This window comes from Halichoerus grypus, chromosome 10, assembly GCF_964656455.1.
Source record: "Halichoerus grypus chromosome 10, mHalGry1.hap1.1, whole genome shotgun sequence".
Classification (NCBI taxonomy): Eukaryota; Metazoa; Chordata; class Mammalia; order Carnivora; family Phocidae; genus Halichoerus; species Halichoerus grypus.
The window spans coordinates 6,745,792-6,770,906 of record NC_135721.1 but is presented as its reverse complement, the minus strand read 5'-3'; the positions used below and the strand labels follow the sequence as shown (position 1 = coordinate 6,770,906).

The 25,115-nt window shown below is 47.8% G+C and overlaps 1 protein-coding gene across 8 annotated transcripts in view; it reads right to left on the bottom strand.

The window, feature by feature from the left end:
• Positions 1-25,115, bottom strand: part of ASAP2 (ArfGAP with SH3 domain, ankyrin repeat and PH domain 2) — a 167,184-nt gene that overhangs the window by 54,918 nt on the left and 87,151 nt on the right. For all 8 annotated transcript variants that reach the window (XM_078055944.1, XM_078055946.1, XM_078055945.1 and 5 more), the window contains 6 exons: positions 19,609-19,683; positions 17,888-17,937; positions 13,882-14,011; positions 8,568-8,653; positions 1,975-2,050; positions 1,588-1,674 (listed from right to left, as the gene is read on the bottom strand). In XM_078055944.1, coding sequence (XP_077912070.1) covers positions 1,588-1,674; positions 1,975-2,050; positions 8,568-8,653; positions 13,882-14,011; positions 17,888-17,937; positions 19,609-19,683 — 504 coding nt within the window. The remainder of the gene's footprint in view (positions 1-1,587; positions 1,675-1,974; positions 2,051-8,567; positions 8,654-13,881; positions 14,012-17,887; positions 17,938-19,608; positions 19,684-25,115) is intronic.

Here is a 25,115-nt window from a genome sequence, read left to right as displayed (position 1 = left end):
TGCGCTGGGGAGCCGGCTGCTTTGACGGCATTGGGGCTCCTACACCTACCACCACCTCTTCTAGTTAAACCTAAGCCACTGTTTTCTCCATACTCCAAGTTCTTTTTCTCCTTCTTTTCTGCTTATCATCCACGTTTGGGAATATCAAAGCGTCAGGATCTATATTCTCCAGACTGGGAGGAAGCCACTATCCCGTGGGTAATTTCAAGCACTCACATATGACCTCAATCTGCCAATCTCTCACTTAGCTGACCCACGTATACCAAAAACCTAGTAAACGAGCAATATGGTCCTACAATGTCATGGCTGGCGAGGCCCAGAAGGCAGGAGGGCAACCTCAAGCTGCTCAAGGTCTAGCTAGAGAAAAAGCATCTGTGCACTTGAAGACACAGCCAATAACCCATAAGGAGTATGTCCTGATTGAAGTAACTGGAACTCAGATCACTGGGGCTGGGGTGAGCAGAGGCAGGGCTGCGGGTGGTTGAGAAGGACATGAAGAATTCAGCTAGGCAGCGGGTGGGGAGGGAGGGCGTGAGTCGCTCTGCTTCCACAAAGGGACAACAGCAAATGTATAAACCATAAACTTGGAAATTTTCCTTTCAGTAATATTTGAGAATCCAAATTCTTTACCCTTTAATAAAACCCAGAGAAAGGGTTAAAATTAAAAATGCTACTGGCCATTAATGTATGCACGGAAGAAACTAATTTAAGTTCATGAAGAAAGCATGCAAAACTCTCCAATTTATTAAAATACTGAACTACTTACTCTCCTAGACTTCGGTCACAAAGGTAAATGCATTTGGGAGAGAAACAACAATATTCAGTTATAGTACAGGAACTCAAAACTGAGCATACCAAACTGCAGTGAACTTCACGCTCTGTTAAGTAGTTTAATAGTTATTTATCTAAAATCTATTAATTATACATTTAAATACATTCCTTTACGTACAAGGAAGGGGGTTATGTTTAAGTTCACATTATAATATCCACCCTGTAGTAAACAGATCATAGAATTACCTTAAAAATTTACTTTTTAATATTTTTTTAAAAGCCTCCAAAACAAATTGTCACTGTGGATATGTCAGCATGCAGAAAAGGGATTACAGGAAAGACATGATGCCAGGAAACTAAGGTCTCCTGCTCATCGAAATGCAGCTGGAGGAGACTCTAGTTCCCCATGTTTTACAGAGCACGATCTCAGGGCTGGAGGACGCAGGTGGCCACCTGGTACGGGGCCACAGAAACCACAAAGTTCCAGGTAGAAAATCAACGGCATAAATACTGAGTATCTACGTAACAGAGATTTTGAGAGCTACTCATCTACGACCAGAGAGCACTAAAAGGGTTTATATGCTACCATGAAGGCCAGGTCTCCAGTAAATGCCTCCCCCCATGAAATAAACAGATCTTAAAAAGATGGTTTCATAAAACCAAACTTAAGGAGCAAACCAAATGCTTGGTGCTGGCCTGATAGAGCCCCAGGGTGAACTGTGAGCTCCTAGAGGACCTGAATGTAGCATTCTTCTGTCCCAAAGCCTCTGAGACACAGGTATACAAGTGCAATCTTTCAAAATTAAATCCCCTCACCTCTTTCTGTTCAACCTGCAATGCTGATTTCAAAATATCTCGAAGCTGTATCAGTTGCCTTCTTTCTTCATCCTGGGCCTGTTTGATCTTTAAAAAACAAAACAAAGAAGAGAGAAAGCAGGGCTGAGGTACAGCGAGGTTCTGGGAGTTCGTAGGGCATCGCCTCAACAAATGCCTCCCCTACCAGATCCCCGCCCCCCCCCCGCCAGCCACAACAGAGGACGGCCACGGGGACTCCATCCTCCACGGGGCCCCACCAGGCTGTCAGCTTCTGGCGCACGCAGCATGCAAACACGGGATCATACAGAAGCCATGCTTAAATCAAAGCATTTGTTTCATAAAAACTGTTTTGACACTCGTGTGGGAGAGAAGCCACTAGCCACTTACTGTGTGAAGGTCTGTTGAAAGTGTCTCAATGGAAGGCTTGAGGCTCTCAACTGCTTTCAGTCCATCCTGGAAAAAACTAAGAGGAAAAAAGAAGAGACACAGATAGGGTTTCATAAAAGAGGAAACAGTTCTATTACATGGAGAAAATACTTCTTTAAAGGAAAGTGAGTGAAATCATGACGCAATTCCTGGGGGAAAACACTGTGTGAACCAAACTTTAAAATATCAGGCAAACAAAGAATAAAATGACACTGAGAACCGCAAGAAGTGACAGAAAAGGAACTGCAATAAGCCTAAGTGTTTATAATTGCTCTTGACCCATATGATAGGAGCCCTAAATTTTCAGTGTATAATGGGAAGCAGGCCCCTACTGACAAAAGGCAGTGAAGGCTCTGGTTCAGGAATGGAAAAGTATGAGCTCAGAAAAGCATGGGGTGCAAGTAAGAACAACACACTAAAAAATCTTCCCAGACAGTCAACAGCTAAGTGGAAAAGAGAAGGCAGAAAAAAACGAAGCGAGTTTGACGCAGGTGAATGGCCATGCCCCATCTGCAGAGTAAGGAAATGTGGCTGGAGAACTTGAGATCAAATATCAAAAGGAAACTTTTTTTTTTTTCAAAGCCCAGAACTCAATGCTTGTGAAGTTGTTTATAGTAAGTGATGCAGGAAACATAAGAGAAGCTAGACAGATTTCCCTGCAGCAACAGCGGGCTGATGCTCAGCATTGCCCCGAAGCATGCTGAGAACCCTTTTGAGAGGAAGGAAGAAAACGCTTCCCGGTAAGCTCAGTGCAGAGTTCAAAACGTAACAAGGGCTGTTATGCCTGTGTGATTTGGCCTCTGCCCAGGTCTCCAAGCTTCAAGTAGCATCATTCGCCCCTTTCATTCACTAGATTCCAGAGCTAGCAGCCTTCTGTCAATGGCCATCAGACCTTTCCTGCCTCAGGCCCTTTGCATATGCTATTTCTGTTTTCTAAAGAGTTCTCCCTGCAGATATCTTCTGTTTTGCCTGGATTATTCCCACCCACTCTTCAAATTTTAAGTTAACTACCACTTTGTTAGTGAGGCTTCCGTGACCCCTTACTTTAAAAGAAGTCTCCTTGCTATATTCTCTCAGAGCACTGTCTCTTGCTTCAAAACCCTTAGCACAACTACCATTACGTAGTCATTAGTGTGATTATTTAAAATATACCCACCCTCCCTTAGATCCAAAGTTCTAGGAGGGTAAGGACACGGTATCCACAAAGCCAGGCACATTTCAAGCACACACTATTTGTTGAATGAAAACATAAATTAATGAAGGAAGGAGTCTCCAACTTCAGCCAGGTAACTGGAAGGAGATGATCTTCAAAATGTGATCTGGGTCTCCCATGTGTTCATGTGAGGTGATGTTAATCACCTCAGCCAGGGTCCTGTGGGACTTTCCCACGTGAAGTATATAAGGAACAGAAGGGGCTGTGAGAGCAACGAAGCATGACACTGAATACAGTAATTCCAAGGAGGAAGGAAGAGGGAAATATACACACAGGATGTGGGTTCTGAACCATTACTAGTCAGGCATTAGGAATCACAGAAGCTGCGCTATGAGAATGGTCTAACCTTAATGTTTAGATATATGCATAATTCTTTATTTTATATTTTCATCCCTACATTTTACCTAACGCTTTTTTTCTGAACATGGAATAACTCCTGATACGGCAACAGTGACTTCTCCAGGGCTGTGTCCACTGTCGGGGCAGGAAGGCCTGGTCTTATGCACCTCCGGGCCCTCCACTCCCGGCACGATGAGCAGCACACGGCAGGTGCTTTCCAACCGCACAGGACATGTGGAGGGACACACACAGGCCTGAGAAACTGAGCTTCTCCCCTCTCGTCCTGAACTCATCTCGTTCTCACGATTTGCTTCAGTTACATTATTTCTTTACAGAACTATTTCCTTAATCCCTTCAAATTCTCGTGAAATAGGTAGGAAAGAGAGAAAGAAGAGGGACCAAGAGAGGGGGAGAGAACACCAGGGTGAGGAGTCGGAAGAGCGCCGCAGGAGACTGGTCCCGCATGGAGAGCCGGCGCACGGCTCCGAGAATCTCTGCTTTGTGCCAAGAGCCCTGCCGCGGGGCAAGTACTCAGAGAGGCGTTTCTCGTCGCAGTCACCACCGTCAGCGTGACCACCGTCAGCGTGACGCTGGGCAGGGCGCTCGGAATAACGATACCAATTTGGGTTTGAGATTTGGTTTTTATCTTCGTAATCACATAGCCGGTCTTAACCGTCTACCTAGAACACCTCCTCCTCTGATTGTCAAACTGCCCATCTTCCTGTATCCTCCTTTTTGTTTCGTTTTTAGAGGTGGGAAGGGGGAGAGGGAGAGAGAGAATCTTAAGCAGATTCCACACTCAGCGCAGAGTTGGGCGCGGGGCTTGATCTCATGACCCTGAGATCATGACCTGAGCCAAAATCAAGAGTCGGACGCTTAAGTGACTGAGCCATCCAGGCACCCACGTACCCTCCTTTTTGAGGCATGTTTTGGCACCTAGGTATACCCTCCCTGGCCTCAGGGAAAGTTTCAAAGAAAGGGGCTCTGCCCCTGCTTTGCTGGCTGTCACCACCGTGACATTTCTTTCCCTTTTTTTTTTAAGATTTTATTTTTAAGTAATCTCTATACCCAGTGTGGGGCTCAATCCCAGGACCCTGAGATCATGACCTGAGCCCAAGGCAGATGCTTAACTAACTAAGCCACCCAGTCGCCCCCACTGTAGCATTTCTAAGTACAAACCCTGCACATTTTTCTTAGGTTGAACCAGTAACACTTTCCCAAGCTTCAATCAAACAGTGTTTACCATCAATATTACTAAATATCAGTTTTGTTTTTTATTAAATGTTTTCTACCCAGCCTGACCAAACTCCCAAGCCTTTAAAATGCACCCACTGAGATTCAATCTTCCAGCTCCCACCAAGCAGGGTGGCCTCTCCCTCTGGCTATAGGCTTTACAAGAGCACCCCATTCTCATGGCCTGAGCCCTGCCTGCCCTCTGCACCCTGGCCCTGTGTCTCATTCAACGCCGTATCCCAAGTACATCAGGCAACAGTTGGTCATCGTGGTTCTCAGCAGGTAACTGCTCAAAGAACAAGTCAATTCAACATTCATCACCACTATTTAGAACATAGCTGTTTTTGCTTTATTATTGTTTTAGAGACTGCCCTATTTCTAGATTCCATTAGAGAATAAGAGCCTCAACCTTCAGCAGCAAAGGCTAATAAGACAGATTTTCAGGATATTCCAGGAACTAGGCAGAGATGCAACTTCTTTCTTTAAATGAAATAAAAAACAAAGAACATGAAGTACTCTTCAAGAACACTGAAAGTGAAAAGCAAAAATGAATAAAAAGCAAAATAATACATATCTAGGCAGTTCTAAGGGTGAACACCCAAACATGGCTCCCAGAGTCTAGTCTACACCCAGAGGCCTCTTCATACCTGCAGAGAATAGCAGCGTGTGAGAACGGGCACTGGCCGAGCAGGCTGCCCCTGCCCCTCAGGGCCCAGCGCTCCTCTGGGGTGAGGACGGGAGACTGGGAATGTTAACTGGGGAACATGAAGGAGCTACGAGAACCAACAATGTACAGCCACATGGTCCTTTGTCCAACGGCTGAGTCACTCCAGCTCTGCAGTTTATCCCCCAGAATGTGAATTAGAAAAGTCAAAGCTGTGCAAGTGATTTGAAGAGCATGCAGCGTGCGCACACACAGACAGACACACACACACACACACACACACACACACACACACACAGAGGAAGTAATGGAAGACTCATCGTTTTTAAAGGTTACTGAGCTCATGCCCATAAAAGGCCAACTAGTTCACTTTTCCACAAGTGGTCTGTTGCTACCCAACGGATCAGTTTGGGCAAAATAAAGAGAGAAAAGGAAATCCCAGAATAGCTTCTTAAAAATAAAATATTAGCAAGGAAGCGACCCACTTCCTAATCTGCCTCACATAAGGTTACAAGGATAACTACCGAAGAAGTAATTTGCATGTTAATCACAAAGTTACGATTCTGAGTCTCTATAAAATAGTTCATCTTGAAAATTCTACAAATTAGGGGTCTTTTTCCATCCTCTGAGACTCTTTTTCCAAGCTTGGAGCTCTTCTTTTAACCTAGGATGAACCACACAGCACAGCGTCTTTTGCTGCTGGACCTCAGCTGCTGCTTCGCAGACGCACGGTCACGAGCGCCGTATTAATTCCAAGGCTGAGCTAAGTTCAATAGTGCAACTCACCACTGCAACCATGTGCCAGGTGCATGCACCATGCACTGCACATTAAACAAATAATATCATGGCCCCTTTCCTTAAAGGAGACACAGTTTGGTGAGAGACATGACGCAGTATGAAAGATGCCATTCTGGAGATAAACAGCTGGTATAGTGATAATGCAGAAGGAAGAGAAGTAATTCCAGCCGGGGAAGACCGGGCGAGTTCAAAGGAGCAGTAGGTAGGTCTCAGGGATGACCAGAGCTCGGGGAAGGCACGAAGGGAACGTTGGGACATTCTAGCAAAGGGAGCAGCGTGTGCAGAGGCACATCAGTGTGCGGCACGGCCTGTCTGGGGAAAAGCGACAGACAGGTGGGGCGTTCAACCTCCAAGGATTTCTCACATCAGTCACACCGTCCGCTGGCTTTGTCACCAGTCTAGGCCAAGACCTCACTGGCCCTGGATGGTGCAGGGACAGGACTGTGTACCTAAGTGATCACCCATACCCACTCTTGTTTGTCCCTTATTCAAACAGAGAATGGAACCAAGAAGTCTCCCCAGGTGTTTCCCATCGACTCTGCTCTCGCTCCACCCATCACACCGTTTCACCTGTTCATAGCCACGCCCGCTGCCTAAAACTGTTACATATTTTCTTCTGTGTTTACTATTTATCCACCCCGTCAGAACTGAAGGTTCATGAGTAAGAAGTATCACCAGAACCTCAAATAGTGCCTGGCACATAGTAGGAGCTCAATATTTGCTGAATGAATCCCCTGCTTAAAACTTTTGAGAGCTCCCTGATACACTTAGAATAAAATCTAAAACCCTTCACAGGGCTCCTAAGGCCATCCACGTCTCTCGTTTTTCCATCCGGTTTCATGTCACACTACCCTCCCCCCCTCACTCATTATGCTTATGTCACACTGGGCTTTTTCCTGCCTCGAGATCTTGACTTTGCCTGGAATGTTCTTTCCCTACTCCTTCTCTGCTAGATCCTTGAGATCTCAGAATACATGTCTCCTCAAAGAGGCCTGCAGCTAGTTCAGAAAGTATGTGAGTATCTACTATGGACTAGGTACTGTGTCTGGTGGCTGGAGAATACAAGAAACAGAAAAAAAAAAAGGAAGAAAAATCCTGTGTCTGCCCTCAATCTTAATCTAAATCAGGTCCTTCTATTCTTTGTTAGATTCCATCACTTCCGAACACGTTTCAAATGTGCAATCATAAACCCATTGCTTCAGCCCACTTGCCTAGCTGATTGGAGCAGGAACAACGTCTGTGATGGACATTCCTTTATCTCCAGCATCCAGGACAGTGCCGGACACAGGGCACCCGCTCAGCAAGCGACGGATGAGCCAGGGGCTGGTTTGTGTTAGGGCTGAGGGTCAGGCAGAAGTGAGGGGGGCGCGAGCGAGCGAGTGAGCAAGCGAGGCATGATGAGGGTCAGGCTATGCAGGGCTCACACGTTGGCCAAGCTGAGTATGTGAGGCAGACCCAAACACGGAAGCCTCTCCTTCTCTACTCTACCATATTCAGCCTCCTTAGCTCAGCACTGTCACTTGCTTTATAGGATAAATAATATATCGAGATGCCTGGGTGGCTCAGTCGGTTGCGCGTCTACCTTCAGCTCAGGTCATGATCTTGAGGTCCTGGGATCGAGCTCTGCATCAGGCTCCCTGCTCAGCCAGGAGTCTGCTTCTCCCTCTCCCTCTGCCCTTGCTCCTGCTTATGCTCTCTCTTTCTCAAATAAATAAAATCTTTAAAAATATACATATATGAAATTTAATATACTGCCTTAACCCCAACTAATTTCTTGTAAACAAAAACCATCTGTGAATCATGTGTTAGATCAAACCAGTCTGTCCCTCTGAAAAAAGGGTAAAAATAAACACATCTGATAATTACTATAGATTGTTATATTGTTTATTGAGAAAGATTCTTTAACCACAAAATTTGCCCTTTTAAAGTGTACAATTCAGTGGTTTTAGTATATCCACAAAATCGTGCAATCATCAGCACCGTCTCATTCCAGAATATTTTCACTACCCCAATCAGCAGTAATTCCCTACTCCTCCTAAGTCCTGGCAATCACTCATCTGTAGATTTGCTTATTCCTGATCTTCCAAGTAAATAAAACCCTACAGAATTTGGCCTTTTGTGTCTGGCTTCTTCCACTTAACATGTTTTTTCAAGGTTCACCGTGTTATAATGGGTGTTAGTACTTCATGCCTTTTACGACAGAGTTTTAAAGGAGTGTTTATTTTCCTTGATACAATACTATATTATCTACCAGAAGTTGCCATAAAAACAGCTGAAATAACATCACAACAAAGAAAAAGAACTTACTTGCACTGGGCATGAAAATATTTGATCAGATTCTGAAGTAAATCCACTCCCTTTTTAATCTTAATTTCATTGACCTTCAGCAGATACTGTTAAAAAAACACAAAAGGGTATGTCAGACCCAGAACACGAGCTTCTGAGCACAGATCATTTTCTCTACTTCTCCGACATCTTTCGCTAAGGGTAGAGGTCATGGCAGGTGCTGAGCATTTTCTGAAACACCAGAACTGAACATTTCTCTGTTTGGTGCCAAATGAATTATCCAACGTCCAGGTAATTAAACACTTAATTTTAGGCGCCAAAAACTCCTAGTAGTAAGACGCTGGATCTTAACCTGCTAGAGGAAATTTTCTTCGAGCTGCACAAAGAAGGCAGATGGTTAAAGTGAATGGGCTCTTTCTGTCCGCATCTTTCTGCCCCCCCCATCCCTTCTCTGGGCAGGTCATCGTCTGCAACACTAACTGCCAGTGTTTTGTAGTTGAGACTCTTATCACCACATCTCTAATCCTGGCACTGAAAAAAAATGTGATTGTTATAAAAACCAAATTTTAAGTTGAAATGAACGAAAGGCATTTTTAACTTGGAGAATTCAGGAATGACCACTAAAATATCAGGAAGTCCCAGGAATCTACAAAACCAGCCTCAGGAAATACATTTGTTCTTTGCTAAAGGTTTACAGAACAAAAGACTCCATAAATTCCCTGTTCCCTCCACCGTCAGCACATGGCATAAAGAACTCTGAGAACGTGTCATCTCTGAGACTGGATGCCCCCGAAAGAGCGGCCACCTCTGCTGACCACACAGGCTTTTCAGCCATAACCTGGGAAGCTCATGTTCAAGCCAGAAGTCCAGCCGGAGAGAGGAAGCTGCTACAAAATCAACTACAAAATCTCCTTTTCCTACACCAAGCGCCTTTATGTGTTCTCCTTCCTTCGGTCTGATATTTATTCACTGTTAACTGAATAAGATGCCTGGCAATGTGTCAAAATGGCTAAGTGGTTAATAAGATGCTTCGCTGTGACTTAAGTCAAAACTTAAAATGTGTGGACCTTTTGACATAGAACTTCTACTTATAGGAACTTACTCTCTAAGAAGATAATCATAAAAGTTTACAAAGATGAATAGAAAACAAGGTTCAGTGCGGACTTGTTTGTAAAAGTAACAAATGGCAACCCAAATGTAATGAATGGAAAATTAAAGTATGGTTCAGCCACACACAAAAATTGCTATGTAGCCATGAAGCCAATAAAGCAGAGACCTTCCGGCACCGAAGGATGCTCAAGACATACAAGTGAGTCAAAACAATCAGGTTACAAAGCACCAGTAGAGAACGATCCTGTTTATACAAATTATTTTTATGAAGGTACACAGAGGGATATATGAAAGATGTTAAAGTACTTATCTTCTGGTGAGTAAAATTTGGGGTGATTTTTAATTTCATATATATAGACTAATTTTTAAAAGTATATTTTTATAATCACAGAAAAACAACAGGATCTCTCATACATTCCCCACACACAGATGCTCTGTATTACCTATTTATTACACCACACTGAATTTCTCTACAAAATTCGTTTTGAAGAAAAAGTTCCACAATTTAAAATAAACACCTGAAAGCCATTCTTCTAGATTAGATCTTGGGCATCTAAAATTTTAAACACCTAAACAATGGCAAGGATTTATGAAACTTGAGGGCTTCAGTGTGAGGAACTGGCTGAACAATTTTACCATGATTAACTACAGCAATCTATTCACTTTGAGATGTCAGATTCTGGGGGGACTGCTTTTCAAACGTTCCTCCTTCCCCCACGGAGAGCCCTTTCTAGCCCACTTCTGTTTGGCCCACATGTACATCCTTCATCGGATGTGTCCTCCTCTGGAGACTCCACCCCTGCTTCTGCACACATCATGCTAACTGCTGGATCTGCTAGGCTCAGCACACATGGGGCCCCAAACCTCCCCGGGGGGCTGGCCTAGCAGGTGTGCTGAGAGCCATCATCTAGACAGTACATTTGCAATATAATAAACTATTTCACCAGTGCACAGGATGCATTCACCTAGACCCGGAGGGGAAAGGTAACTGGTGTTGGGTGCATAGCACAGAAAGCAATGCAGCGCCCCTCACTTCAAAGATATACTAATTTTCACAATTCACTAAACGTTTTTAAACAAGCAGTCTTTTGCAGAGTTTAAGCAAATATGTTTCCTCCTTACTAGCCAAAAAAAGAGAGCATAACCTGAACACAACATACACACGCACACCTGTTCCAAACCCATTCTTTGTAAAATACCGCTACTTAATTTACCCCAATTAAACAGAAACAATACCTAGTATTTGCGTAACAAACAGCAATTTCCTATGCCATCTCACACCCTCTGGGCTGATTCCTGGGACACTGTGTGAAATTGGCCAGACAGGCATTGTTACATATGAGGTCTGTTTACAAAACAACATGTATCTAAAAACATCCACTCTCCTCTCTACAGTAAGACTTGGAGCTTAGTTAACTTTCCAAATATTCACTTAATGAAAAAAAAAAATAGCAAAGGAAGAACAAAGGAACAAAGACGACATGAGACATAAAAAAAAAAAAAGACAGCAGACATAAATCCAACCACATCAATAGCAACATCAAATGTGAATGAATTAAACAATCCCATCAAAAGGCAGAGATTGTCAGACTAGATTTAAAACACACTGTCTACAGGAAACACACTTTAGATTCACAGATACACACAGGTTGAAAAAGAAATTCCATGCAAACAGAAACGAAGAGAGCTGGAGTGGCCGTACTAATGTCAGGCTAATATCCTATCCTTGATCCTGGGACTGGTTCTGCTCCACTGACCACTTAAGAGATGGCTCTGGGAATAAAAACTCATTTAAATATACTCCTAAAATAGACATTTCTACAAGCTAAACTCCCGCTGCAATTAACAAACATTCTGAAGTCAGAAAGCGCCGTGTGGCTCAGCTTTGCTGTTGACCGCTCCCAGGGAACGCAGAGCAGGCTGAGCCAGTTTCAGTAGCTGTCACAATCGTCCCCGCGCACCCTGCACATCGAAAGCTGAAGTCTGCACAGGCTCGGCACATGCACCGTCAAGCTCAAGGGGCTTCACGGCCACTGCCAGGAGGGCGAACCCTCAGGCAGAGCTTGGCATGGTGTCCAGAGGCCTTTTTTACAACGACCCACAAGCAAGGCATAACAAGGCTGGAAGCAAAGGCCTTCATGACTCGTTTCTGGTATTTTGCACCCCTCAGCCTCCAGCAGGGACATGTCCCGAGCATCAGTGCTGCCATTTCCCTCCCCATCCCCAAAGGCAAGGGCTCAGGCTGCAGAACGGAGCGGAGCAGAGGAGCTCCCCAGGGCCTCCTGCCTTGATAAGTGAATTCAGTGCAAGCACTTCAGAGGCAGGTGGCTTGGCTTCCACAGTATGTAGTGCGCTCGCTCTCCCTGCCTCCCTCCCTCAGAGACCCACAGGGGACCAGCTGCAGGTTTTCCAGCTGACTTCTCCCTGGCCCTCCTCATGGCTTCCACTGCTATAATGGGAACCCAGATACCTCATTAAAAAACACTAATGGAGAGTATTTTAGTAATGTACCCGTGAGAGGTGAGTCTGGGTATGTGTATGAGGCCAGAGAGGATGTTTCTTTAGATTCTTCCCTACCTTTAATTAATGGTTGGGGTTAGATTCAGCTCATTCCACCCTCCAAGGGACTCAGCCTCCCCTAGTAAGAGAAATTGGACAAATGGAGTCCACTAATGCATTGCTGTGATGTCTGAAGCCTCTGGGAAGCATGCACTCTCCAGAGGAGTTCACATGCCAGTGAAGGCAGGCTGCCTGCAGCCCACCACCTGGAACCCACCACCCCCTGGAACCTGCACTTCACCCCGCCCAACCCTGGTACCCCCGGCGCTCACCCTGCACATCTGTAGCCGCAGCCCGCACCCCCGGGGCTCACCTCCCGCACCTGTAGCCGCAGCCCGCACCCCCGGGGCTCACCTCCCGCACCTGTAGCCGCAGCCCGCACCCCCGGGGCTCACCTCGCGCACCTGTAGCCGCAGCCCGCACCCCCGGGGCTCACCTCCCGCACCTGTAGCCGCAGCCCGCACCCCCGGGGCTCACCTCCCGCACCTGTAGCCGCAGCCCGCACCCCCGGGGCTCACCTCCCGCACCTGTAGCCGCAGCCCGCACCCCCGGGGCTCACCTCCCGCACCTGTAGCCGCAGCCCGCACCCCCGGGGCTCACCTCCCGCACCTGTAGCCGCAGCCCGCACCCCCGGGGCTCACCTCCCGCACCTGTAGCCGCAGCCCGCACCCCCGGGGCTCACCTCCCGCACCTGTAGCCGCAGCCCGCACCCCCGGGGCTCACCTCCCGCACCTGTAGCCGCAGCCCGCACCCCCGGGGCTCACCTCGCGCACCTGTAGCCGCAGCCCGCACCCCCGGGGCTCACCTTGCGCACCCGCAGCCGCAGCCCGCACCCCCGGGGCTCACCTTGCGCACCCGTAGCTGCAGCCCGCACCCCCGGGGCTCACCTCCCGCACCCGTAGCCGCAGCCCGCACCCCCGGGGCTCACCTCCCGCACCTGTAGCTGCAGCCCGCACCCCCGGGGCTCACCTCGCGCACCCGTAGCCGCAGCCCGCACCCCCGGGGCTCACCTCGCGCACCTGTAGCCGCAGCCCGCACCCCCGGGGCTCACCTTGCGCACCCGCAGCTGCAGCCCGCACCCCCGGGGCTCACCTCGCGCACCCGTAGCCGCAGCCCGCACCCCCGGGACTCACCTCGCGCACCCGTAGCTGCAGCCCGCACCCCTGGGGCTCACCTCCCTCATCTGTAGCTGCAGCCCGCACCCCCGGGGCTCACCTCCCGTACCTGTAGCTGCAGCCCGCACCCCTGGGGCTCACCTCGCGCACCCGTAGCCGCAGCCCGCACCCCCGGGGCTCACCTCGCGCACCTGTAGCCGCAGCCCGCACCCCCGGGGCTCACCTTGCGCACCCGCAGCTGCAGCCCGCACCCCCGGGGCTCACCTCGCGCACCCGTAGCTGCAGCCCGCACCCCTGGGGCTCACCTCCCTCATCTGTAGCTGCAGCCCGCACCCCCGGGGCTCACCTCCCGCACCTGTAGCTGCAGCCCGCACCCCTGGGGCTCACCTCGCGCACCCGTAGCTGCAGCCCGCACCCCCGGGGCTCACCTCGCGCACCCGTAGCTGCAGCCCGCACCCCTGGGGCTCACCTCCCTCATCTGTAGCTGCAGCCCGCACCCCTGGGGCTCACCTCGCGCACCCGCAGCTGCAGCCCGCACCCCCGGGGCTCACCTCGCACATCTGTAGCTGGAAAAGCCGCCGCTCCTTCTCCATCTCTTCGGCAATTTCAGCCCCGCTGATTTCAGTGCGAATCATTCCATGCAGTTTGGCATGCTCCTTCTTCTCTTTTTCAATTTTGGTTCTACAGGTGAAAAAAGCAAGGATAATTTGAGATGCCTCGGCATGGCACTCCAGACAAGACAGGCTTGCAGGGACCCCGTTACCCAGCCTGCAACACAAACGTGCGTGAGTCTTTTGCAAACAAAACAGCCTCTTATTTATTTATTTTTATTAATTTTATTATGTTAGTCACCATTACATTACATCATTCATTTTTGATGTAGTGTTCCATGATTCATTGTTTGCGTATAACACCCAGTGCTCCATGCAGAACGTGTCCTCCTTAATACCCATCACTGGGCTAACCCATCCCCCCACCCCCCTCCCCTCTAGAACCCTCAATTTGTTTCTCAGAGTCCATAGTCTCTCATGGTTCGTCTCGCCCTCCGATACCCCCCTTCATTTTTCCCCTCCCTGCCATCTTTTTTTTTTTTTTTTAACATATAATGTATTGTTTCAGAGGTACAGGTCTGTGATTCATCAGTCTTACACAATTCACAGCACTCACCATAGCACATACCCTCCCCACTGTGATCACCCAGCCACCCCATCCTTCCCACCCCCCACCACTCCAGCAACCCTCAGCTTGTTTCCTGAGATTAAGAATTCCCCATATCAGGGGCGCCTGGGTGGCTCAGTCGTTAAGCATCTGCCTTCGGCTCAGGTCATGATCCCAGGGTCCTGGGATCGAGCCCCGCATCGGGCTCCCTGCTTCTCCCTCTCCCTCTCCCCCTGCTTGTGTTCCCTCTCTCGCTGTGTCTCTCTCTGTCAAATAAATAAATAAAATCTTTAAAAAAAAAAAAAAAAGAATTCCTCATATCAGTGAGATCATATGGTACTTGTCTTTCTCTGACTTATTTTGCTTAGCATAATACCCTCTAGTTCCATCCACGTCATTGCAAATGGCAAGATTTCGGGGTTTTTTGATGGCCGCATAATATTCCATTGTATATATATACCACACCTTCTTTATCCATTCATCTGTTGATGAACATCTTGGCTCTTTCCACAGTTTGGCTATTGTGGACATTGCTGCTATAAACATCAGGGTGCACGTACCACGTACCCCTTCGGGTCCCTACATTTGTATCTTTGGGGTAAATACCCAGTAGTGCAATTGCTGGGTCATATGGTAGCTCTATTTTCAACTTTTTGAGGAACCTCCATACCGTTTTCCAGAGTGGCTGCACCAGCTTGCATTCCCACCAACAGTGTAGGAGGGTTCCCCTTTCTCTGCATCCCCGCCAACGTCTGTTGTTTCCTGACTTGTTAATTTTAGCCATTCTGACTGGTGTGAGGTGGTATCTCATTGAAGTTTTGATTTGGATTTCCCTGATGCCGAGCGATGTTGAGCATTTTTTCACGTGTCTGTTGGCCATTTGGATGTCTTCTTTGGAAAAATGTTCATGTCTTCTGTCCATTTCTTGATTGGATTATTTGTTCTTTGGGTGTTAAGCTTGATAAGTTCTTTATAGATCTTGGATACTAGCCCTTTATCTGATATGTCATTTTCAAATATCTTCTCCCATTCTGTCAGTTGTCTTTTGGTTTTGTTGACTGTTTCCTTTGCTGGCAAAAGCTTTTTATCTTGATGAAGTCCCAATAGTTCATTTTTGCCCTTGCTTCCCTTGCCTTTGGTGATGTTTCTAGGAAGAAGTTGCGGCTGAGGTCGAAGAGGTTGCTGCCTGTGTTCTCCTTTAGGATTTGGATGGACTCCTGCCTCACATTTAGGTCTTTCAACCACTTTGAGTCTATTTTTGTGTGTGGTGTAAGGAAATGGTCCAGTTTCATACAAGACAGCCTCTTAACTTATTGGAAAGGAAAATACATTTGGTCATAAGAATATCAAATTTGACCCTTTTTGTTGAGTACTGGTTCAAGAAATCCTTTCCTAAGCACCTACTTTGTGCCAGATTTGGGTCAGAAGAGGCAGAAAGTCTGCTCACGCCTCAAAGGTTTCCTTCAGGGCAGCACTTTGTCTGTCTGTGTGTCCACTGAGCAGCACAAAAGGGGGCTGCAGGCAGGAGATTCCCTCCCTCCTCCACTTTCTCCCTGCCCCTCACCACCCGCCTCCTGGCCGAATGAGGTCTTGCCAGGGCTCTGCCTTGACTGGGACAGTGCTCATGGTTGCAGAACAAATCTCAAGCATAAATGGTGAAAGAGTTATTTTTAAAACTTATCTGAGAATTATTTGAAGCTTTCAACACTCTCAAATTCTGGGATTTTGTGAGTAATTCTGTCTCCACTCTATCTATGTATATCCTGATTTTACAGAATTTGATCTCATTCTCTTTCGGAACCAGAAGACTCTCTCTGGCAACCCTCTTCAAAACCCCCTTTGTGCTCCCGGTTCGGTAATACACAGAAGCGTCTCCTTGGAGGCACCCGAGGGTGGAAGCAACAGCAGCTGAATGGAAAGCCACCTCCTGGCTCTGGCTCAATGACCCTCTCGCTAGCTGACCAGCAGCAAAGCATCAAGTCTTGGCTTCCTGTCTACAAAGATCCTTTCCCTGTCGAGTGCACTGCATGGGTGTGCAGAGGAAGGATGCTAAGGGCCAGCAGCTTCTCTGGTTGGACAGACCTTCAAGGTACTCTAACACAATCTGTGCTTATATGTGAATGTATGCCATCAGTGAAATCCAGATTTTGGGGATCCAGGCAACTCCGAGTACGGAAATTTGGGTATGGAAATTTAAGATTTCCAGGAGGGGACAAATATTAAAGGTTTGGTATTCCTGAGTTTGAGCTTTGTGATCCTTCACCCAAGGCTGGTTTTATTTTATTTTATTTTTTTAAAGATTTTATTTAATTTATTTGTCAGAGAGAGAGAGTGCGCGTGTGCACAAGCTGGGGGAGCAGCAGGCAGAGGGAGAAGCAGGCTCCCTGCTGAGCAAGGAGCTGGATGCAGAATTTGATCCCAGGACCCCAGGATCATGATCTGAGCTATTAACTGACTGAGCCACCCAGGCGTCCCCCAAGGCTGGTTTTAAAAACAAAACACACACACACACACACATTCCAAGTCCAATTACTTAGAGCTACATCTGGAACAACTTTCTTCTTAACACCTCTTACTTTACCAGATGGCTTCATGTTAAAGTTTCTATTTCCACTCAGAAAACTCTACATTGTTACCCACTGCACAGTAATTACAAAGCAAACATGAGACATTTAAAAATATTTTCTGTCTCTCAAGCATTTACAGTAATTGAAACCACTATCCCCACAGTCACCAGCCCAATCCCAGTGAGCTGAACCCTCCCATGCTGGGAAGGAGAGACTGTGATCCGAAACGTGCCCATGACTGACATGGGCCAGGAGCAGTCCCATCTTCAGTGGAAACCGACTGAGCCTTTCTTCATGTTCTTATGGCAGATGAAGCGATCGAATAAGGCTAGCGTGGGGTGCCTCTTTTCTCCTCTCTCTTTCTACACCAAGGGACTGGTGTTTTAGGGAAATTCAGACACAGAGCTACAAGCAGACGGCTCTTGCAAATCACCAGGAAGATGAAGTCCGAAAACTGTGTTGCCGTAGTAAATGGTGACAAAGTGGGGAAAGCGTTTTTTGTTTTTTTTTTTAAAAAGGGAAAGAAACACCTATCGACGAAACCTGGCCTTGATGTCCTTCAATGAGCTTTCTTGAAAATAACATTCTGTAACCATTATGACATCACAGAAAAGGGACCAGGAAAAACTCGTTTGAAGAGGTCCACAGCATCACTGAAATTTAGACACCGAGTGTGAAAGCATCTGGCATTGTAATGAACCACAGCAACACGGGTTTAAGTGAATTCTTCCCTGGCTGAAGGTTTATTTAGAAAATACCTTCAAGCAATAAAAGCTCAATTTAAAATTAAGATCTCAAATTACCTACATTTCAAAAAAATGGAAACACTCACATTTTTGTTTCATAGTCCTTCCAAGCTTTATCAAAAGGCTTTTTCAGATCCTGTAAACAGAGAGGCATAAATTAAACAGAACTAATATTAACTTCTGGGCAAGACAACTTACTTATTCCTAGACTAGTCCTGAAAGGAGCATTAATTTCTGTAATAAATGATGTATACAATCCCATGAAAAATAAAGAACTTAGAGCTCAGGCTTTGAATGCGACTAGCAGCTACGCCACACGCACAGAGAACAAGTGGAAAATCCCAGCACGCACGCACTGCCCAGCTACAGTGGGTAGGAACTCACGGCCCGTGGTGTGTGACCTATACTCTACCCAGAGAAACACCTCATCTGCAAGAGTTTTAGTACCTCTCTCTACAAAAAAAAAAAAAAAAAAGGATTCTGACTTTTTCGATGAATAGGAGAATGTCCCCTGAGAGATGTAACCCTGATTTGGGCCCAGCAAAAACGGTATCAAAGCCATTCACCTTCTTCTGAGGTCTCCTGATTCCACTCTTCTATCTAGAACTTAGGACCTCATACGCTCTGATAAAGCCTGGCTCAAAGCATACTGAGCCACTGGAAAATTCTATCCAGTGGTTCCCTTTAACAGGGTTCTTTTGTAAGAAAGAACCTCCTTTGGGGGGCTTATTTTTTATTTTTTGGCTCTTCACTGGCCTTATTATGACAAGGCCGAAGCTCCTAGCCCAGCATCTAAGGCCTTCCATGAACTAGTCCTTCCCACCCTGGAAGCCTCATCTCCCACTCCTGCACCTCCCTGGACTCAGGGCATCAAACCATACAAAAAGCCTCAAGAGCAGCACCCTGTCACGCTTCTCCCTACCTGCATGTGCGTCCCTCTGCCTCGTGTGCCCTGCCCTCCCATTCTGCTGGCTAACTTGAGTTGGCTGACGTGTTCTCTAGGACCCCGGTCCGGGACGACGAGGAATGTTCCTCAGTGTCCTAACGGCTCGCCAGGCCCAGTGCTCCCTGCCCCAACAGCCCTGGCATGCTCTGGGAAGGAAATACTGAGAGGTCTCTGCAGAGGTCATGGAGATTGGCCAGCCTGGGCTTCCAGATGAGCCAGACGTGACTGGGAATCACGTGCAGATCCAATCAGAGAATCTGATCTAAGAACTGGGGCACAATCATCTGTCTTTCAGATCACACATCTGTTCGTGCCAACGACATGCAGCAGCGGCTACTGCTCGGCATCTGGTACAGATACCGCTCGAGCCGACGTCCTCACTCACATGTTCATGAAACAATTCACAGCAAGGCGCTTCCTGAACAGTGAACGTCCTTCGGAGGACAGAAAAAGAAAGTCCGCTCGAGCCTTACTGGTGCAGATTCTCCTGCCGGGAAACTACGTCCTAGCAAGGACCCTTTGGCCAGTGGTCAGCCAGCAACACGCCGGCCAGAAAACCACACTTCCCTGCACAGGCTCCCCTGCTCACTCACAGGCTTCGAGAGAGCTGCTGCTTTCCCTTCCCACCCTCCTCCCCTTCCCACGTGTACAGCACCAGCAGGGTGGCCAGAAGGGCCTTGGGGCACCATCGGTAGGACTGAAAGGGTGCCAGCGTAGCAGATCAAGGGAACCGAGGCAGCAAGAAGCCATCACGCCATCCAGGAGGAAGGCGCGTGTGTGCCGTGCCCCGACAGGCCAGCATGACCGCGACTCTAGTCCCCCAGTGACTGTTCCCAGTGAGCTGGGTGGTCGACGGCTTACCCCTTTCACTCCTTTCAGGTCTCCTTTCAGCAAACTGTCCAGGGGGAAGGAAATGATGTTGTTCATATTCTGAATCTAAAAAGCAAACAAACAAAATTCTTATTCAATGTCTTTTTTTTTAAAGATTTTATTTATTTATTTGACAGAGAGAGAGATAGCAAGAGCCGGAACACAAGCAGGGGGAGTGGGAGAGGGAGAAGCAGGCTTCCCACTGAGCAGGGAGCCCGATGTGGGGCTCGATCCCGGGACCCTGGGATCATGACCTGAGCCGAAGGCAGACGCTTAACCGACTGAGCCACCCAGGCGTCCCTCGATGTCTTTTTTAATCTGAAGTAAGGACAGCAAGATGTTAGAGAACACCTGGTAATAATTAACCTCCCCTGAAAACCTGGCCGGCACGAGCAGGACAGCCTTATCCATTCCTACGCTCCTTGTGGTGGTTGTACCTTGCAAATAAAAACATAACTCTCAGAAAGTCTGTATTTCTCTATTCTTCACAACAATAATAGCCTTCTATTAAACTATTTAGTTTGTGAAAAGATCATCATTATGACAAAGAAAAATTATTTCAAAACAATCACTGACAGAACCACTTTTAAGATACCAAATAGAATTCACAAACACACACTTCCTGCTCTCACTCACAGCTCCAATGTTCTGGGCTACGCTTCACTGAAGTCTCAGGGCCCACAGACCCCAATCTCCCCAGAAAAGCCCCCCACAGGGGAACTCAGAATGAAGAAGAGAATCTCTTCTTCTAGGTGAATGTGTAGGAGCCAATGTTCAGAGAGAGGAAGAGAAATGAGTGTGTGTGTTGCATGTGTTGTGTGTGTGAGGTGTGGGGTGTACGTGGGACGTGTGGTGTGTGTGTGTGTATTGCTGGAAAAGGAGAAAAATGAGAAAAGGGGGGAGGGAGGTCTTGAGCTGCTCTGTTCTTCTCCCTGAAGCAAGAAGGCCAGGGACGGAGGCTTAGCACATTGTCACCACGGATTAACTTGACTAGAACCAAACCCTCCCAACACACACTCAGAGCACACTCACAGCAAGCATGGCTGCCCCTGCTGGCCTCAGACGAGGGAAGCTAAGACACCAAGCTTCAGTTGGGGACAGTTAGGTCCGGGCTCCCTGTGTCCTGAGGCCCATGCAGTCCCTCCCCGGCAATCAGCTGAGGATCTACTTTCTCCTCGGCCCGGCTTAGCGCACCGCTGCCGTGAGTCAACGCAGATGCCAGTTGGCAGTGCCGGGGCCTTGGGGCACATGTCACTTTGGGGTACACACACCTAGATTATGGGCCTATAAAAGAGGAGAGACAAGTAAGGACTTTGGAACCATGTGCATTTATTCTTACCACTGAGCAGAGAAAATGTTTAATTTTAGTAGAATTACCTTGAATAGGAAAACCAACTCTAGGCACAATTTTCCAGGCAACATGGGATCTGATTTTCATATACTATTCGGCATATGAAACCTCAAAATGGGAGGAACAAACGGACTAGAAAAACAACTGCAGAGGTGTGTGACAACCCTGCACCCAGCCACCAACCGTGCCACACACACAACCGACTCACGACCGTCCTTTCAGAAATGCCTTCTTTGGGTAACATTTGTCCGAGGCTTCCACAACTCAACGTTTGTCACGTACCTGGCAGCCCTCCAAGGCACACTGTAATCAGCAGGGACTTGCGAGGATTAGCCTGAAGAGTTAGATTTTTAAACACCGAGAAGCAGAGTTTAAGGCGAGGTCTTCGGATGACTGGAAGGAACAGTGGCAAACAAAGGGCCATGCTGGTGAATCATCTCTAATGCAAACACACCTGGCTTGCACTGTAAACCGAGGCAGGAGGGAATCCGAGGGCAGACTGCCACACGCCTGTCTCCTTCCACACCTCCACCCCCCGCCAGGACACCTGCCGACAACTACGCGCCCAAGCCCGCTGCCACCGCAAGCCCACCCGGCTGCCTCCGGGAGGTCCCTCCTGCCGGGCTCCGCTCTGCTCCGCCTTGCGGACCAGTTGCTCGCCCACGAACTCCCCACTTGCCATTCTTGCCACCATGTTCCTGGATGGGTCCCTCTGCCCCTTTTCTGGACTGAGGCTCCTGGCCACCAGCCCCTGCTCTCTGCCTGACCCACCCCCTCCTCTGCAGCACTGTCTGATTCATCTGGGGTGGTGTCCCTGATAAAGGTTAAACCGACTCCTGCCCTTGGGACCCTCCACGGTCCAACCTCCTTTGCCACTTTCCATCTTTATATCTGGCCAAGTGGAAGTCCTTGCTGTTCTCTGCTTGTGCTCAGTCTGCTCTCCCCGCTGAGTGTCCTCCCAATCCCCTCCCCCAAAAGCCTTCCCATCCATCAGGCTTTCCCCAGATGCTACCTTCTCCATTAACATCCCCCCAGCTGCCAGGAGGAAGTGATCCCTCCCTTCCAAATCCTCCAATATGTATATATTTTTAATTTCTTCAGGCACTTGACAGGCCCTACCCTGCTTCACCTCAGCAGTCTCACATCATACATCCTAAAGGACAGCTTTAAGTGCACTTCATTTTATATTCTCCGTGGCACCTAGCACAGGGCTTGGCCCAGAGCAGGTGCTTGAGAAACATGGACTGAGTAAATCAATATACTGAAGCATTTTTCTGAGCATCTAATACATAAGAGACAGACTCTAGAGATATGCTGATACCTTTAAACTAAACGTCATAGAGCAAATGTATACGTGAATTCATTATTCTGTTCAGCATGTATTTATTGAGCATGTATTTTATAGGCAGCAACTAGCTGGCTACAAAGATAAAAACACAATGCCTGCCATCTCGAGAGGAAGAATAAAGAAATACACACCAAGAATTGAACACAGAAAGTCTAAGACATAGCACATGCAGCGTGTTTTACTCTGTACAGACACCAGGGGCTCCTTGTGGAGAGAGACAATGACTGGCTCTGGGCAGCCGGGAGGGCCAACCTGTGCTTGGGCAAGAGGGGCCTGCCCCAGTTACTGAGCCTCGTGACACTGCCCATCCATCCACACGATCACAAAGAGCCATGGCTAAGAGTCAAAGGCACAGATCAGTTTGGTCCCGAACGTTGCCTAGAGAGGAGCCAACACAGAGCCATCTTGGACAAGCAAGTGCAAGAAAGGGCAGCAAACACAGCCTGAAGGGGCACATCAGAGCTGCCGAGGGTGGCAGGCTGAGCCAAAGGCACCAGCACAACTCAATCATACAGTGGATTGGGGGGAAAAAGAACAAGGTGCTTGCAGATTAAAAATCTTATTACTAGAAAGAAGTCTAGTGGGTTTGTTACAAGAGGCATGTTTAGTAAGTAGGAGTGTATGGATGGATGAGTGAGGAAAACAAGATTCTCTACAGCAGGGGGAAAGAACGCACAATTCGGTTTATAAATCTATTTTAAGACTATTTGTTATTTAATTCAAGTAAGAAAGTAGGTACTGATAGACAGGTGTTACGTCCAGGAGAGGTAAACTAAGCTTTGGTATTTAGAGTGAAACAGTGAAGTCGGAAACCGACAGCTATCCGTCGGGCTGGCTTGCTCTTAGTCTCGATGCCGTGGATGGGCCCACGGCCCACTGTGACCAGGACAGGACACAGCCACGATGCCGTGGATGGGCCCACGGCCCACTGTGACCAGGACAGGACACAGCCACGATGCCGTGGATGGGCCCACGGCCCACTGTGACCAGGACAGGACACAGCCACGATGCCGTGGATGGGCCCACGGCCCACTGTGACCAGGAGAGGACACAGCCACTACAGCTGCCAGGGAGATGCACAGGGTCCTCAGGGAGTGACAGGGATGAAGCTGAAGAGGCACAGAGGGCTAGCAGACAAAGATGGACTAGACAGAACCTCAGTCCCCAGGAACTCACTGTCTAATAGGAAAGATAAAGCCCACAATTAAGTAAGCAAACTGCCCTGTGAAAACTCTGAAGAGCCATAAATAAAGCACCATGGAATTTCTAAGAAAAGAAAATTACTTTTAGTCTGGACACCAGGGAAATCTTTGCTGACCGGGGGTTATGTGAGATAGACCTTCAAAAGAGGGAGCATTTCGTCTTGCAAGATGGGGTGAAGCTATCCCGGGCAAAAGGAGCAGGGTGGGGAAGTGGGCAAAGGCCCACGGCAGCCACATGAGCAGAGGGGCAGGGAAGACAATGCTGAGAAGTCCGGGTGCCAGATGGACCAAAGGGGTTCTGGCCTTCGTTCCAGGGGATTTTTCTTGCTGGAGCTGTTCAAATGTCTAAAATAAGAAACTATTACTTCTCTTGTCAGAAAATAATTAGCTTAATTATTACAAAAAAGACAGAAAGTAGATCAGTGGTTGCCTGGGGCTGGGGGTTAACTGTGAGAGGACATGAGGGACCTTACTGGGGGCAGAAACTGTCTCCAGGCTGATGTATGGTCACAGCTACACCACTTGGTAGAGTTACTAGAAATCACTGACTTGTATACTTGAAATGGGTGAGATCTACGATATGTAAAATATACTTCAATAAAGCTGTTTTTTTTAAAAAGAAATACACGATTACAAATACAAACAGAATCCCCATCAGTGGATACATTAATCCAGCTTCGTACTCCTGGACGTGAGCCTCTGCATTTACAGGCTCCGTGTACGCAAACCGCACAGCACAGAGGCACTTTGACTCAGGGCGAGCGTCTCAGGAAATGACTGCTCTCGTCTCTGCCTGGGCTGGAGAACGCGAGCACTGGAGCCCAGATGCTCTGTCTTGGCAAGAGTGCCCTGCGGTATGAAGGTCGGGCTCTGAATCTTTCTCTGACTGTGTGCTGGGGCAGCCCCGGAGCCCCAGGGCCACAGATGAACTGCCTTCTGTTCTGGCCAGCAGGGGTGAAAACCACAGCCAAAACTAGTACACATCCTTGTGCTCAGCAGCCTTGGCCTCAATTCATGAGTAATGAATTTTTATGATCTATGGGAAGAATTAAATTATCCCTGGGTAATCCAACCAGAATACTTCCTCAGTGCCAAGCAAGTACTGTGCTTTCTCTTACACTCTTGATTTACTTTCAACACATATATTTTATAAAATGGCTTTTTGAAACACCAAGCATGATCTGATTATAAATTATGAAGCTCAATTGCTGCTGTTGACTATGGATCTGATACCACTAGCAAATAGACAATCTTTTTTATTATTATTAAAGTTTTTATTTAAGTAATCTCTACATCCAACTTGGGCTCGAACTCATAACCCTGGGATCAAGAGTCGCATGTCTAGGTGCCCTGCAAACAGGCAATCTTGAAAGTAACAATCCTCCCTTCTCTCTCTTCCTGTCTTCACTTGGAAAAGTCTGACAAGATGAATCAGTAAGTAGTCAAAAGTCTGTAATCTCACAAGGAGAAATAAAATTACTCAGTCGTGGGGCAGACCAGGCTAGCTAGCAGAGATCAAGAACAACCTGAGCATGCGACTGCCACTGACTGGTGAACGAACGTGGACAAGGAGATGAGTGGAGGTTGGGGGAAGACA